Raw genomic sequence first — 14,505 nt, 5'->3', positions numbered from 1 at the left:
GGCTGAGCCCTGGTGGACACTCCCCGGGTCCTGACGCTGAGCCCTGGTGGACACTCCCGGGTCCTGACTGACGCTGAGCCCTGGTGGACACTCCCCGGGTCCTGACTGACGCTGAGCCCTGGTGGACACTCCCCGGGTCCTGACTGAGGCTGAGCCCTGGTGAACCCTCCCGGGCCCTGACTGAGGCTGAGCCCTGGTGGACACTCCCGGGTCCTGACTGACGCTGAGCCCTGGTGGACACTCCCCGGGTCCTGACTGAGGCTGAGCCCTGGTGGACACTCCCGGGTCCTGACGCTGAGCCCTGGTGGACACTCCCGGGTCCTGACTGACGCTGAGCCCTGGTGGACACTCCCGGGTCCTGATGCTGAGCCCTGGTGGACACTCCCGGGTCCTGACTGACGCTGAGCCCTGGAGGACACTCCCCGGGTCCTGACTGAGGCTGAGCCCTGGTGGACACTCCCCGGGTCCTGATGCTAAGCCCTGGTGGACACTCCCGGGTCCTGACTGACGCTGAGCCCTGGTGGACACTCCCTGGGTCCTGATGCTGAGCCCTGGTGGACACTCCCTGGGTCCTGATACTAAGCCCTTGTGGACACTCCCTGGGTCCTGACGCTGAGCCCTGGTGGTCACTTTCCGGGTCCTGACGCTGAGCCCTGGCGGTCACTTTCCGGGTCCTCACGCTGAGCCCTGGCGGTCACTTTCCGGGTCCTCACGCTGAGCCCTGGTGGACACTCCCCGGGTCCTCACGCTGAGCCCTGGTGGACACTCCCCGGGTCCTGACTGATGCTGAGCCCTGGTGGACACTCCCCGGGTCCTGACTGATGCTGAGCCCTGGTGGACACTCCCCGGGTCCTGATGCTGAGCCCTGGTGGACACTCCCCGGGTCCTGATGCTGAGCCCTGGTGGACACTCCCTGGGTCCTGATGCTAAGCCCTGGTGGACACTCCCGGGTCCTGACTGACGCTGAGCCCTGGTGGACACTCCCTGGGTCCTGACTGATGCTGAGCCCTGGTGGACACTCCCTGGGTCCTGATGCTAAGCCCTGGTGGACACTCCCTGGGTCCTGACGCTGAGCCCTGGCGGTCACTTTCCGGGTCCTGACGCTGAGCCCTGGTGGTCACTTTCCGGGTCCTGACGCTGAGCCCTGGCGGTCACTTTCCGGGTCCTGACGCTGAGCCCTGGCGGTCACTCCCCGGGTCCTGACTGACGCTGAGCCCTGGTGGACACTCCCCGGGTCCTGACTGACGCTGAGCCCTGGCGGTCACTTTCCGGGTCCTGACGCTGAGCCCCGGTGGTGCAGGCCGCTGTCCACTGCTGTGGACTTCCCTCCACTGGTGCTTTTATGGCCACACTGCTTCCTCTCTCCTCTGCCCACTGCTCCGTACCTTTTGGCCACAAATAGCTGTTCTTCTTTTTAATGCTCTATTTTAAGACTGTTAAGAAAAAGTCAACTCATACAGTACGTAACGATTTAGGGCTGACACTTTTTTTTTTTCATAATGCATAATTTCCTGGAGATCCACCCTTTGTGGCTCGTTGGTGTTTTTTTTTTCCTTTTTAGTGCTGAATAGTAAGTGCGTGGTGCAGGTGGAGCACAGTCTGTGAACCGTTCGTTCCTTAGAGAACACGGTGGTCTTTGCCAGTTGTTGATTGCTGAGAATAATGCTATCACGGGTGTTCGTGTCCAGGTTCTGTGTGAACGGAAATCTTCATTTCTCTGGGGCAAAGGCCCAGGAGAGTAGGTGCTTGGTCTTATAGTAGTTGCATACTTAATTATTATTATTATTTTTTTTTTAGGAACTGTCAAACTGTGTTCCAGAGAGGCTGCACCTGCTATTTTCGCTACATTCTAGCTAGCATTCGGTATTGTCACTATGGTTTATTTTAGCCATTCTGAGTAAGTGCGCCGTGATGTCTCTGTGCCGTGTTCGTCTGCGTCTCCCTGGTGGCTCATGAGGTCGGGCATGTTTTCTGTGCCTCTGCCATCTGTATCTGCTTCCAGATCGAATGACTGTCTCTCCCCTGTCTTCTGATTGGGCTGTTTGCTCCTCTACTGCTGAGCCTTTAGAGTTCTTTACATATCCAGACGCTTGTCCTTTGTCAGATACCCCGTAAGCAGATACTTTCTATCCGACTGAAGTGTATCTAGTAATGCTCTTCACAGGGTCCTTCACAGAACAGGTTCCTAACATCTGTAGGAAGTCCTGGTCTGTCCCCCTTTCCGTTAACAGGTCGTGCTTCTGCTGCTTAGTGTAGAGAGCCTCTGGCCAGCCCTGGGTCCTGAAGACATTCCCCTCTGTTTCTTTCTCTGACAGTTTTCATTTACATTTTTCATTGATGCCTGCGATCCATGTTCTGATAATTATTATATGTTTGACTTTAATCTAGACTCACTTGTTGTTGGCAAAAGCCAACAACATTTCGTTGTTACATTTTTGAAAGACTGTCTTGATTCCATAGAGCTATAAGGGGTCAACAGTTGGACGTATTTATGTGGGTCTGTTTCTGGGTTCCAAGTTCTGATCTATTGATGTGTGGTCTATTCCTCTGCTAATAAAATACCACACCCTCTTAAATAATGTAGCTATAAAATTAGTCTTGAAATGGTGTGGACTGATTTCTTTTATTTTACTCTTGTCTAAAATTGTTTAAACTGTTTTTTTTAAATTTTTACTTTCCATATAAATTTTAGAAGAATCTTTATATCTACATTGTAAATATTATTTAGTTCAATTTTTTTTTTATTTCCCTTGAGAATTGCTCTCTGATGCATGGATGATTTAGAAGCAATCTGTTTAGTGATTGACAATTGTTCTTCCATTTATCTCTTCTTATTACTTTCTGTTTTGATTCTACAACCTGCAGAGACTGTAATTAGGTTCAATGCCATAGACTTAATGGTAAGCTAGAATTTCTCCTCTGAGGAATAAGCATCCAGGTTGATTTGGTTTCAGACCAAATTGCACCACACATCTGTAGACAAACAACTTAATTAGCAACTTTCAGTAAAAGACAAATTGATAAATCATCTCTTTGACCTTTATACAAGCTGTTAGTCTGTAAAGTGTTGTGCATATTATTATATACTTGTTCACCCATTCAGAATTCTGATTTATCATCACTAAAATGCGTGATGAGCCTGACCAGTTGGTGGCACAGTGGATAGAGCTTTGGACTGGGACGTGGAGGACCCAGGTTTGAAACCCCGAGGTCGCCACCATGAGCGCGGGCTCATCTGGTTTGAGCGAGGCACACCAGCTTGAGCCCACGGTCACTGGTTTGAACAAGGGGTCACTCGGTCTGCTGTAGCTCCCTGGTCAAGGCACATATGAGAAAGCAATCAATGAACAAGATGCTGCAACGTAGAATTGATGCTTCTCATCTCTCTCCCTTCTTGACTGTCTGTCCCTATCTGTCCCTCTCTCTGTCTCTGTCACAAAATATAAAATAAAATGTTTGACTAGATCCAAGCCTAGTGATACATGAAAAACATCTTAAAATTCAGAAGACTCGTTGTGTAATCCAAATATCAAAACCGGTTTATTTGACGTTTATTCAAGGTTGCATTTGAGTTTTAGCTGTTATGCTGTGACGAGTGTATTTTCTTTTCAAGAGAAACTGTGACTTATTTCAGAGAGATATTAAGAACATCACATGAACTATGGGAGGTGACAACCCACCATCCACTAATTTAGGTGGCAGATAAGAGCAAACGCAGTGGCACATGTGAGGAAGCCACACATAGTCTCAGGTCCCACACACTTTCTGTAAGACGGTGGTGACTATACAGTTACTTCAGGAAAGGATATTCTTGGCCCTGGCCGGCTGGCTCAGCAGTGGAGTGTTGACCCAATGTGTAGAAATCATGGGATCAATTCCATGCCAGGGCACACAGTAGAAGCGCCCATCTGCTACTCCACCCTCTCCCATTTCTCTCTCTCCCTCTTCCCCTCCTGAAGCCATGGCTTGATTGATTCCAGTGCATCGGCCCCAGGCACTGAGGATGGTTTTGTGGAGTCTTCACCTCAGGCACTAAAAATAGCTTGGTTGCGAGCATGGCTCCAGATGGGCTGAACATCGGCCCCAGATGGGGGTTGCCGGTTGGATCCAGGTCAGGGCACATGTTGGAGTCTGTTTCTCTATCTCCCTTCCTCTCACATTAAAAAAACAAAAAAGAAAGAATATTCTCAAAAATGGTTTAAATTGACAGGCTCCGGTGATCCAAGGGGCTTAATTACCTTGCAGTGCCTGTGTGTGGATCATGTAACTGTGCAATGACAAATCTCAGATATACCACCATGAAAACAGGAGTCGAATGTGTTCGTCGGACTATCTGCAATCACCCATCCCTGCTTTATAACTGTATTCTCTTTTTTTTTTTCTTGTGGAATTTAGGTTATCGGGATTTCAGCTGCCGTCCTCCATTGTCAGCACGGGATCCGTCCTGACTCTGTGGTTCACGACCGACTTCGCTGTGAGTGCCCAGGGGTTCAAAGCCCTGTACGAAGGTAGGACGCATGCTGTGCTGGCACACATCTGCTGTGCGGGCAACCTCACACTGGTCAGGCTGGGTTACAGATTGTAGAGTAAACCTGAGCTGTTACCACACGTTTGAATTTTGTGTCACACATTGATGATGGCAGAAAACTCTTTGATACAATCGCCAAACTTTTGGGCATGAAACGCGCGTTTATCATTTTTCTTTATTGATAGAACACTTTTTTTTTCCATTGGAAAAGTGGGTTATCTTTTGACATCTAGAAGAACATTTTGAGAATTCTGAATAAGAGACAGTGCTTCTTCTCCATGAAGAGATTATTCTTAGTATGCATGGTTTTCTTAAAACTTTTTGTTGGATAATCATGTTGACAGTGTTTCAAGAAAGGAAACTCTATTAGATGAGCTGTTGTTTTCCACGTTAAACCGTTCATTGCGAGGATGACTTTGGTTTTCGTGTGTGGTCACTACAAGCCCTCGGGCTGTGTGCCCTTTGTTTTTCTGGTTTCGGATCCGTGTCTAGGTACCTGTGGGGGGTCATGCTACGGGTTTAAAACTACTTGTGAGCAATAATTTAAAAAAGATGTAAAGGAGTTCCACCTTTGATAGAGAAAGTAATGCAAATGATCACTCCAAGCACTTGGTTTTAAGAAATCATATAGGTCACGCTTTAAAGCGTGTATGCCCAGGTGATTCTAGTTTCATCTTCTTTCACACAGGTGCCTTAAAATTCCTTTCATGTGTAGTGAAAAGGCTATCACTTTTCACATAAGCACACGAACGGATAAGAGACTGTGGGTAGGCGTGTAGGCCAATCCCTGTTCACAGCACACACCCCGGACTGCAGGGTGAGTCTCCGAGGCGCCCTTGGGCAACGTCATTCTTTGTGGAAGATCAAGTCTGCGTGTGCGTAGTGCAAGTGAACTTCGTCGCTATGCGTGGTCAGAAAAGGCAAGGGCAGAGCATCCCAGGTTTCCAACAAAACCAACGTATCCTGTTAAGTTGTGTGGAATGACCCTTAGGATGGTCCCACCAGTGTGACTTGAGTATCTACGATGCTTATATTTAATAAACCAGCGTCAGTGACTGGGAGGCATGAGTAATCTTGTAGCATATGACTGACTGTCGGGGAATGATTTAGTATTTGGAGAGTAACAGATTCATTTAAGATTCCTAGGTGTTACTCTCTTTCCAGTCTTCTCGCGTCTACTACTTCCCGCGTACCCTAACTTCACACAATTTCTATTTTACAAAACAAATCAGTGTCTCTAAGGCAGCCTATCCTAGTTCCCTGTGAAGCATAGCTTGTTTAATCATCACAGATGGTATTACTGAGAAGGACAATAATGCTTCCACATCTGAGAAGCCTGGGCGATTCTCCTCCCCTTCCTGATGACATGGATAGATACTTGAATATCACGTTTTGCTGAATTTCCTATAATAAATGTTGTAGAAATCCTGTTGATGAATGATGGTCAAATGAACAATTGCACTGAATCTTTCTGAGCTATGTGTTTGGTGTTACCGGTTGTCATGATGGCATCTCATAAAACAATTGGAAAGATTGTCTCTGTTGGAAACAATATTTACAAGTATGTTTGAAAACATGAGGAAAATGACCTGAAAAGGGAATGAGACCCTAAGTTAAAGGTATAGTTTTTATTTTATTTTTATCTATTTATTTTTAAAGACTTTATTCATTTTAGAGAGAAGAGAGAGAGAGAGGGAAAGATAGAGAGAGAGAGAGAGAGAGAGAGAGAGAGAGAGAGAGAGAGAAAGGGGTAGGAGCAGGAAGCATCAACTCCCATATGTGCCTTGACTGGGGAAGCCCAGGATTTTGAACTGGTGACCTCAGAATTCCAGGTCAATGCTTTATCCACTGCTACACCACAGGTCAGGCAAAGGTATATATTTTTAAAGAGTTTGCATTGGTAAATGCTGTTATTTTGAGATGTATATTTAAATGGTGACATTAACATCTAGTCTGTTGACAAGTTAAATGCAGTCTTTGTTTTGAAAGGAAAGAAATCTAGTCAAAAAAGCACTTGTCAGGAAAACCAAAAATTGTATACGATATTTAATATCAGTATTTTTAACCTAATTGTTCATTAACTTAAAGTCTCCTGAGAAAATGAATTTGTACTGTCTGGAGAAAAAGCGGTAATTATAGTCTAATCAGAAAATTAGGGAGTTTATCTAGAAGAGAACAAAACTTTCAACGTGAGCACCAGCTGATTCGTGTATAGTGTGAGTTCCCACAGGGAATCTAGATACAACTATGACATTCTATGGCAACGTCACTGGTATTATTAGGGACAGTGTGTATAAAATATGCAAATATACCTATTTAAATACAGCATAAAGCAGAACCGATGATAATTATCAGAAAACGATGTAAAATTCTTTAGAACCAAAACATTGAGTCCTTCTGATGACTCAGATTTCCTCCTTTTTTATTAGGTTTTATTTGGACAGGACAGTCCATCAGGTAATTAATATAATCCAAATAATGCAGTAAAATGTTGATGTCTTATTCAAGAAATCCAAAGGAAATTTAATTTGTAGAGAAAAAAACTCAGCATTTTAAAAAAATATAATTTAGTCTTTAGTGTATTTTCTTCCAGTTAAAATTAAAATTTATTTCATATTATCAGATTAATATTTCATTTTTTATACAAATTTATTTGCTTGAATTGAAGAAAAATTTGTCAAAGTTAAAATCTGTCTCATCAACTATATCCTTGGTTATAAATTTAATCTAGGAACTGAACTTTTAGATTTCCGGCAATACTTTGAAATAGTTCATATTTACTTGAATTATTATTTATACATTGAAATATAAATCTACATAATGAGTATCCAACAGTAAATTTACATATTATAATTAAAGTCTTCAGTCTTGAATTTAACCTTGAGAATCAAATGGGAATAGTTATACACTTCACATTAACTTATGGAATTGGGAGCTGTTCAGGGTGTTCGCAAGGAAGTTTATAGACTGTTGGTGAAATCAACATATTCTAACCCATGCATATAGTTAGTCTAATGAAATTGAAGTTCCTAACTTAATAGAGAATTCTTTGAATAGTTTATATGCTAGTTCCACCGTTAAACGCTATTTTTCATGGTAAACCAACAAGTTTGCTTAATTTTCCTTCATAAGTTTGTAACAGAAAGTATTGGGATTACACATGATTTATAATAAGACGGAGTCCTATTGAAATTTCTCTGTTTGTCCGATGTGGAGGTCCTATGTATAAATATATAAGCAGCATCTGTTTCCGTGTTTCTATTTGTGGACCTTCTTTAATCGAGATCTCAATTCCTAAAGAAATATATTTATTTTTTGTTTAACGAGTTTATGATATTAAAAAAAAAACATGAAGTTCAGAAAATTGGCATGCCATGTCCACACACGGAAAGTACTGGCTATGGTTAGACTTGAGGAGAAACAGAATGGATCATTTTGGTTACATGTATTTATCGAGAGGTTGTGCCCCAAAGAACCTATCGCTCTACTTTTTTTTTTCTTTTTTCAATTTTTAAAAGATAATTGCTCAATTTCCTAATCAGTTTTCTCTACGAGTGACAAAATGAACTAAATGTTAGAAACACCAGTGAAGAGACGATAAAAACGCGCCAACTTCAGATTTCAGTGCCTTTGATTCCAACGTCTGATTTCCTTTGAAACGATCTTTTGTTAAGTAATACCTCTATTTTTGTCCTGAATAGGATTTCAAATGTCTTCTAAACTCTGGTAATTTTTTATACATGCTTTTTTCATCAGAGTAAGACTTGGTTATGTTTTTAAATTTTAGTTTTCTGGAATTATTTACCATAATTTGAGATGGATCTTTTTAAGTCAAGTATGTTCGCTTTGACCTTGATTGAATCTTTATCATCCGGTGTTTTGGGCGAAATATGGGTTTTATGTATAATACAAGTTGTATGTAGATAGGAAGCGCCGATTCGGAATCCAACGATGAGTCCAGTGTGTGTTGACCAGAATCTGCACTTTCCTGTAGAGAACACTTCTCATTAGTGCGGAGCAGTGTCACTGATTGGGAGCGAGATGACCTCTGAGCACTCAGCAACGGCTTTACCCAGGGAATGGCAAGTTGTATTAAGAAAATAGAATGGAAATCATATGCGTATTTTGACATAGAGAATTCACTTCTTTGCCGGACTACTTGGTTGGCAAGCCAGAAGGAAGGTTGCTTTAGATTCTTGTTGAAGACAAAGCGAATAAGACACAAAGGAATCGCGTCTCCTTAAAATTCCCTTTAAAACGCTGCCTGACAGGGCAGGTAGAAAGGGAGAAATTTTAACCACAAATGTGGACAGTCAAATATTTTGATGATCAAAGCACACTAATTTTACACCTTCTGCATTTATCTCAGCCCTTCCAAGGTAACATTCGACTATATTGGCCTTAAATGTTAGGCATGAAATCTAGAAGGATCTGAGAGCCTTAAGATCTCTTTTAATTAAAAAAAAAACAAAAAAACAAAACAAACACAAATGCTGGAGGCCTAGAGAGGTGGACCTCGCATTACTCAGCACTGAAAATTTGCTGTGGGAGGAGCTTGTGTTTCACACAGAACAGCTCATGAGCTGGAGTGAGAGAAACAGTTGCCATGAACATGGCTTAGAAGACTCCCCTGGGTTATAGATGCTCTTCTAAAATCTTTCTCTTTCAGCTGTTTTTTATTTTATTTTAAAGTTATTCATTCTGTCAATCATGACATTGTGTCCTACTTACTAAAGTATACGTGTCTTTGTGGGTGATAGATACAAAGATAGGTAGGTAGGTAGGTAGAGAGATAGATAGATTTCATAGAATGATATAAACCCTTACATACATTTTGTTATTAAATCCTCAGAAGATTTCTATAAGTGAAATAAAATTACCTAATATTATCAGATAGGGAAAGTGAGGGAGTGAGCTACACGAGAAGTTAATTGGCCAGAAGCTCATAGTTAATAAATAGGGAAACCAGAAATTAAACATGAATCTGCTATTTTCCAGAAGTTGTCATTTTTAACCAATCACTCTTGTATACGGTAGTTTATTTCTGTACACACAAATAGGCAAATACACACATAAATCCATGCATGTTGATGTGTGCACACTGTTACATTTGACCGGTATGCATCTAAAACTGCACGCACACAGGGTGTATGTGGATCCGTGTGTGGACACACAGACCTGGTCATTCATTCTTCCCCTCATTCACTGACCAAGCTTACCCTGAGCTCCTGCTGGGGACCCCGCCCCGAGCTAAGCGGTGGGAGTGGAACGCTGAGCGGAGCCGGTGCTGAGGGACTGACGGGTCAAGGAGACCGTGGCCACGTCCAGCGGAACGTGGAGGGTCGTTGGTGCGGACAGTAGCAACCACGTCCAGCAGGCTCGGGGGCAGGAGGGACGCTCGGGTCGCCCTGGGGGCCAGGCGGAGATGGTGAGAGAATGAATGCTCGGGCCGCGTCTCCGAGAAGCGTCAGGGCATCCCCGTGCTGAGCGTGTCCTCTGCGTCTGGCAGAGTCCTCGGGCGGACACCATCCTGGGAGCATCCTCCTGGGTGAGGAAGAACCAGGGAAACGTATGGGACACGCACATCACCGTCCTTGAGAACCGGCCGCAGCTGGGTGGACAGGTGAAGGAACGCAGAGGGAGGAAGCTGGCGGAAGAGAGTCTGAAGGGGGCACAGAGGGCACCTGCTGTGGGCGCTGGCTACCCTGGGAGCTCCCAGCACAGCCCCGCCACCTGCCTCAGGGGCAGGGGCAGGTGTGGACCTGTCCTCCCTGAGCGGGAGCCCTGCCCACCCCCTGCAGATTTTTATCAAATCAGTTGGCTGGTCTATGAAAGAAAGAGTAGCGTTTTAATGCGCCTATCTTCCGTTTTATAACACTGTCACCTTTTAGCTTTTGATTGGAGGTTGTGATGCCTGGAGTGTGAGCAGAGAGAAGTGGGCCCGCCTGGGTCCAGTGGGTTCTGAATTTGTGCTGCCCTCGTGAGGTTCGGGTTCGGACAACGACCCCACCATCTCCCCGGTCATCTCCTTTGTACCTCGGAGGCCGTGATGAGCTCTGAGGAAGAAACTGAGCCCTGGGGGGTTTGGCACAAAGTAAACACTCCAAAATATATATTTTTTTGTTTTGTTTTGTTTTGGGTAGAAAAACACCTGCTCTCAACCCCAAGGTCCTTTTATCTACTAGTTTATATTTCATTCCCCGAAAACCTAAAAGGAAAACTTCTAATAAGTGCCACGTTTCATTGATGTGATGTTGACTTTCTTCTCTGGTTGATGCACACTCTCATCTGGAAATTTCTAAAAACAAAACAAAACAGAAAAAACCCCACAGAAATGAGTTCCAAACCAAAGGGTCCACATGGCCCACAGTGTGGCCAAACTGCCCCACGTCAAAAATAATAAGACTCCCTGCACATCCTCAAATTAACCCTGTAAACATCTAAACTGGGGGAGGGGGAGAGGGAGAGGGAAAGGGGGAGGGGGAGGGGCACAAAGAAAACTAGATAGGAGGTGACAGAGGACAATCTGACTTTGGGTGATGGGTATGCAACATAAGTGAACGACAAGATAACCTGGACTTGTTATCTTTGAATATATGTATCCCGATTTATTGATGTTGCCCCATTAAAAATAAAATTATTAAAAAAAGAAAAGGAAAAAAACAAAACATCTAAACGAGATGAATTCTGTTCGCCCTCCCGTGAGTTCATGCCAGCAAGCGGCTTACACTTTCCTGCGACACAGGACAAGATGGATCCTGGTGACATGCAGACCCTCCCTCCCGGGTTTCAGTAAGACAGGGACCTGGCAGGGGACGGTAGGGGTGACGGGTGGGACTTCTTCCCGGGACTGCTTCCCATTCCCTGAGCGTGTCTGGCATTTCCCTCTGACAGGTCCCGTGGGCAGCATTTTCTCGTCTTTAGCATCCCTGGGTCTGGATTTAGAAAGAGCAGCGAGATTATTACCCTTCAAAGCTCCAAGCTTTATTTAGAATGTCAGCGCTGATTTATTTCCCCCTTGAAGTGATTATCTCAACTCAACCTGAATTAAAGCGTGGGACGCGGATGACCCACCTGGCAGGGAGACACTTCCTCGTGGCGGGAGGTGACGGTCCACTGGATAGCAGTGAGCTGTCCACTAGAGGACACGGACGCGGCAGCCTTCGTTTGGATGCCGAACAGTTACTGAGGCTGAAACGAATGGGAAGCTTCTAGGGTTACTTTATTCTTGGCCGTTTGGGTCATCTTCATGGGTAAAGCCAGGTGAAGATACGCCTTAGGTGACAACACACGTTTTTCTGCTTTTGGTAGTAAGTGGAGATGTTGGTCCTCATTCCAGCCCTTTGCTAGGCGTAGTTGTTAGATCCTGGTATCTGTTTTGTCCTTAAATTGAAGATTATATATATGTGTGTGTGTGTGTGTGTGTGTGTGTGTGTGTGTGTGTATTGATTTTAGAGAAAGATAGCGAGAGAACCACACCAATTTGTGGTTCTACTCACCTATGCATTCATTCGTTGGTTGATTCTTTTATGATGAGAAATTGAAGCAGCATCCCCTGCCTGTCTAACCAAATGGACCCCCTGGCCAGGGCCAATTTGCAGATTCTTTAACAGGAAGGTACATTGGAACCCCTGGTCAGAGTTTTCAAAATGGCTCTTAAAAGTACGGTAATGATTGCCATTAGTAACATCGATACAAACATCTCCGAAGAAGCCCAGACACAGAAGAAATAGGGTTACTTTCTGGAAGGTCCACTTTCAGACGTCAGATAATGTGTCCGAGCAGAGATAGGCCAAGCCGCTGTAAGGAGTGGGTTCAGCCAATCCCGCAAGGCTCATCGGTCACCTGTGACCACGGATACATCTGAAGAAATGGTGAAAGACCCGGTAAGGGCTAGAGGAAAGACCCAGATTAGTCAGGCCAAACCAGGAGGCCAGTCTCGCGCCACGGTTTTGAGTCCTACAGGACCACTGGATGGTGATGGCGTTCCCGTCCCCGGCGTGAGTGTGGCTACAAAGTCAACTTCACTCATTCTGCCCACCTCCTCTGCACACTCTTCTTTAACTTGAGGTCATAAAAAATAAAAAATCTCAATTTCTGTGAAGCCATAAAAATCACTTGCATGATTTTGTATGTATTTTTTTTATTTTTATTTTTGGAAAATGCTTCACAGCCTTCATCAAGTTCTCTCGAGTTTCATAACTAAACCAGTGAAAAGGTCAGAGTGACCCCTGTCACCATCTGACATTAGCTCTGCTCACCCGAGGCCTCGGAGGGTCTTTTATCTGGATTCTGTCGCTTATCTGATTTCTTATTTCTGCAGTTTTGATTTCATGTTCGAGCAAGCAGCCCTCAGGGTCCAACGGGGCTTCTCATACAGGCCTCGCGCGGAGGAAAGAAAAAAAGACAAAACATAAATAAAACTGTCATCTCAAATGGAAATAGTCTAGTTCCTGCGAACTGTCATTTATTAATTTGACATTTTGATTCTGGTTTCTGAGGATTGTTAATTTATTAATTTGACATTTTGATTTTCTGGATTTGTTCTGTGAACTTAATTAATGTGCACTTGCCCCAGAGACGTGGACCTGCCCTCAGGGCTCCAGAACATTGGGATTCTGACTCCGGAGGAGTCGATCGCCGTAAATCCATTATGGTGATAAACGCTCTCTGGGGGCTCTCTTAATGGATTGAGTCAGTCCTCTGTCTGGGGGTGTTGTCTTGGCAACACATCAGTACAGATGTAGGTACACACACGCACACACACACACACACACTCATTATATTGCTGTATACGAGTTTCCTTCAAGTCCCATAATAATAAAACATTTTCTTCAAAGTGACAACACCATTAAACAGATATGCCTGACCTGTGGTGGCACAGTGGATAAAGTGTCAATCTGGAATGCTAAGGTCACTTAGCAGGATTTGAAACCCTGGGCTTGCCCAGTCAAGGCACATATGGGAGTTGGTGCTTCCTGCTCCTCCCCCTTCTCTCTCCTTTCTAAAATGAATAAATAAAGTCTTAAAAAAAAGGACATATTATTAGTCCCATATGTGTTGACCAAAGGTGATGTCCACGGTACATAAAGTTAAAAAAAAAAATATATATATATAGTATGATCCCATTGTAGTTTTAAAGTGATACTTTCATAAGTATGTAGAAAAAGAAGTATGTAGATATACAGATGTGTGTACCCATGGTTATGTATAGCGCGCACACACACACACACACACACACATTATATAAGTATCTAGAAGAGTGTAGGGGAATACCTGAACTGTCCATGCACATTACTTTGGGGAGGAATAGGAATGTTTAAGAAAAAGGATTGCTTGATATTTCTTCCAATAAGTTCATTATTTAGCTTGTTGCAATGAACATTAGCAATCCAATAATGAACATCATAAAGGAATTTCTAAAGATAATGTGGAAATTAATGCTCTTAAATGGATGTCTCGCTCCCACCTAGACACTGAAACGTGAAATCAGGTGATTAAAAGTCCTTCAACATTGTTTTCAAACGGCTGTAAATGGGTTCCAAGGTCAGCACTGTGGCTGAAAATAAGAGAAAACCATGTGTATTCATTAGAAATCTACTCACCAAAATAGTAACCCAACTGAAAGGGACATAGGCAAACTAATTTCATGGTGAAGGCATCTTTAAAATCTTTGGTCAGTAACAGAGTAAGTACTGGTTAATACTTGTCCTCAGAGATTAGTACCAAAGCAAGTACTTATACCTACATTTCTTAATATATTTCCTTTTGACCATAATTCAAGTTTTAGCCTTTGTATCTACTCCCCTCCTAAGATCTTTTCTTTCTTTTCATTGATATTTCCCCCCTCCATAATATCTTGTCTTACCGACAAAGTGCTCTGAGATTTTATGCATATATATGTACTATATTTGGTAACAAGGAAACTCAGGTACTGTTCGAGCAATAAAAATTGGTTCTTGTTCAAAGTGAACTTT

General features: G+C 43.7%; 1 protein-coding gene across 1 annotated transcript in view; it reads left to right on the top strand.

The window, feature by feature from the left end:
• CSMD1 (CUB and Sushi multiple domains 1) overlaps positions 1-14,505 on the top strand; it is a 1,658,614-nt gene that overhangs the window by 510,272 nt on the left and 1,133,837 nt on the right. Inside the window, exon 3 of the mRNA XM_066237815.1 lies at positions 4,396-4,508. Within this exon, the coding sequence (XP_066093912.1) occupies positions 4,396-4,508 (113 nt within the window). The remainder of the gene's footprint in view (positions 1-4,395; positions 4,509-14,505) is intronic.

This window comes from Saccopteryx bilineata, chromosome 6 (genome assembly GCF_036850765.1).
Source record: "Saccopteryx bilineata isolate mSacBil1 chromosome 6, mSacBil1_pri_phased_curated, whole genome shotgun sequence".
NCBI classification, from domain to species: Eukaryota; Metazoa; Chordata; class Mammalia; order Chiroptera; family Emballonuridae; genus Saccopteryx; species Saccopteryx bilineata.
This window is presented reverse-complemented; position numbering and strand designations above follow the sequence as displayed.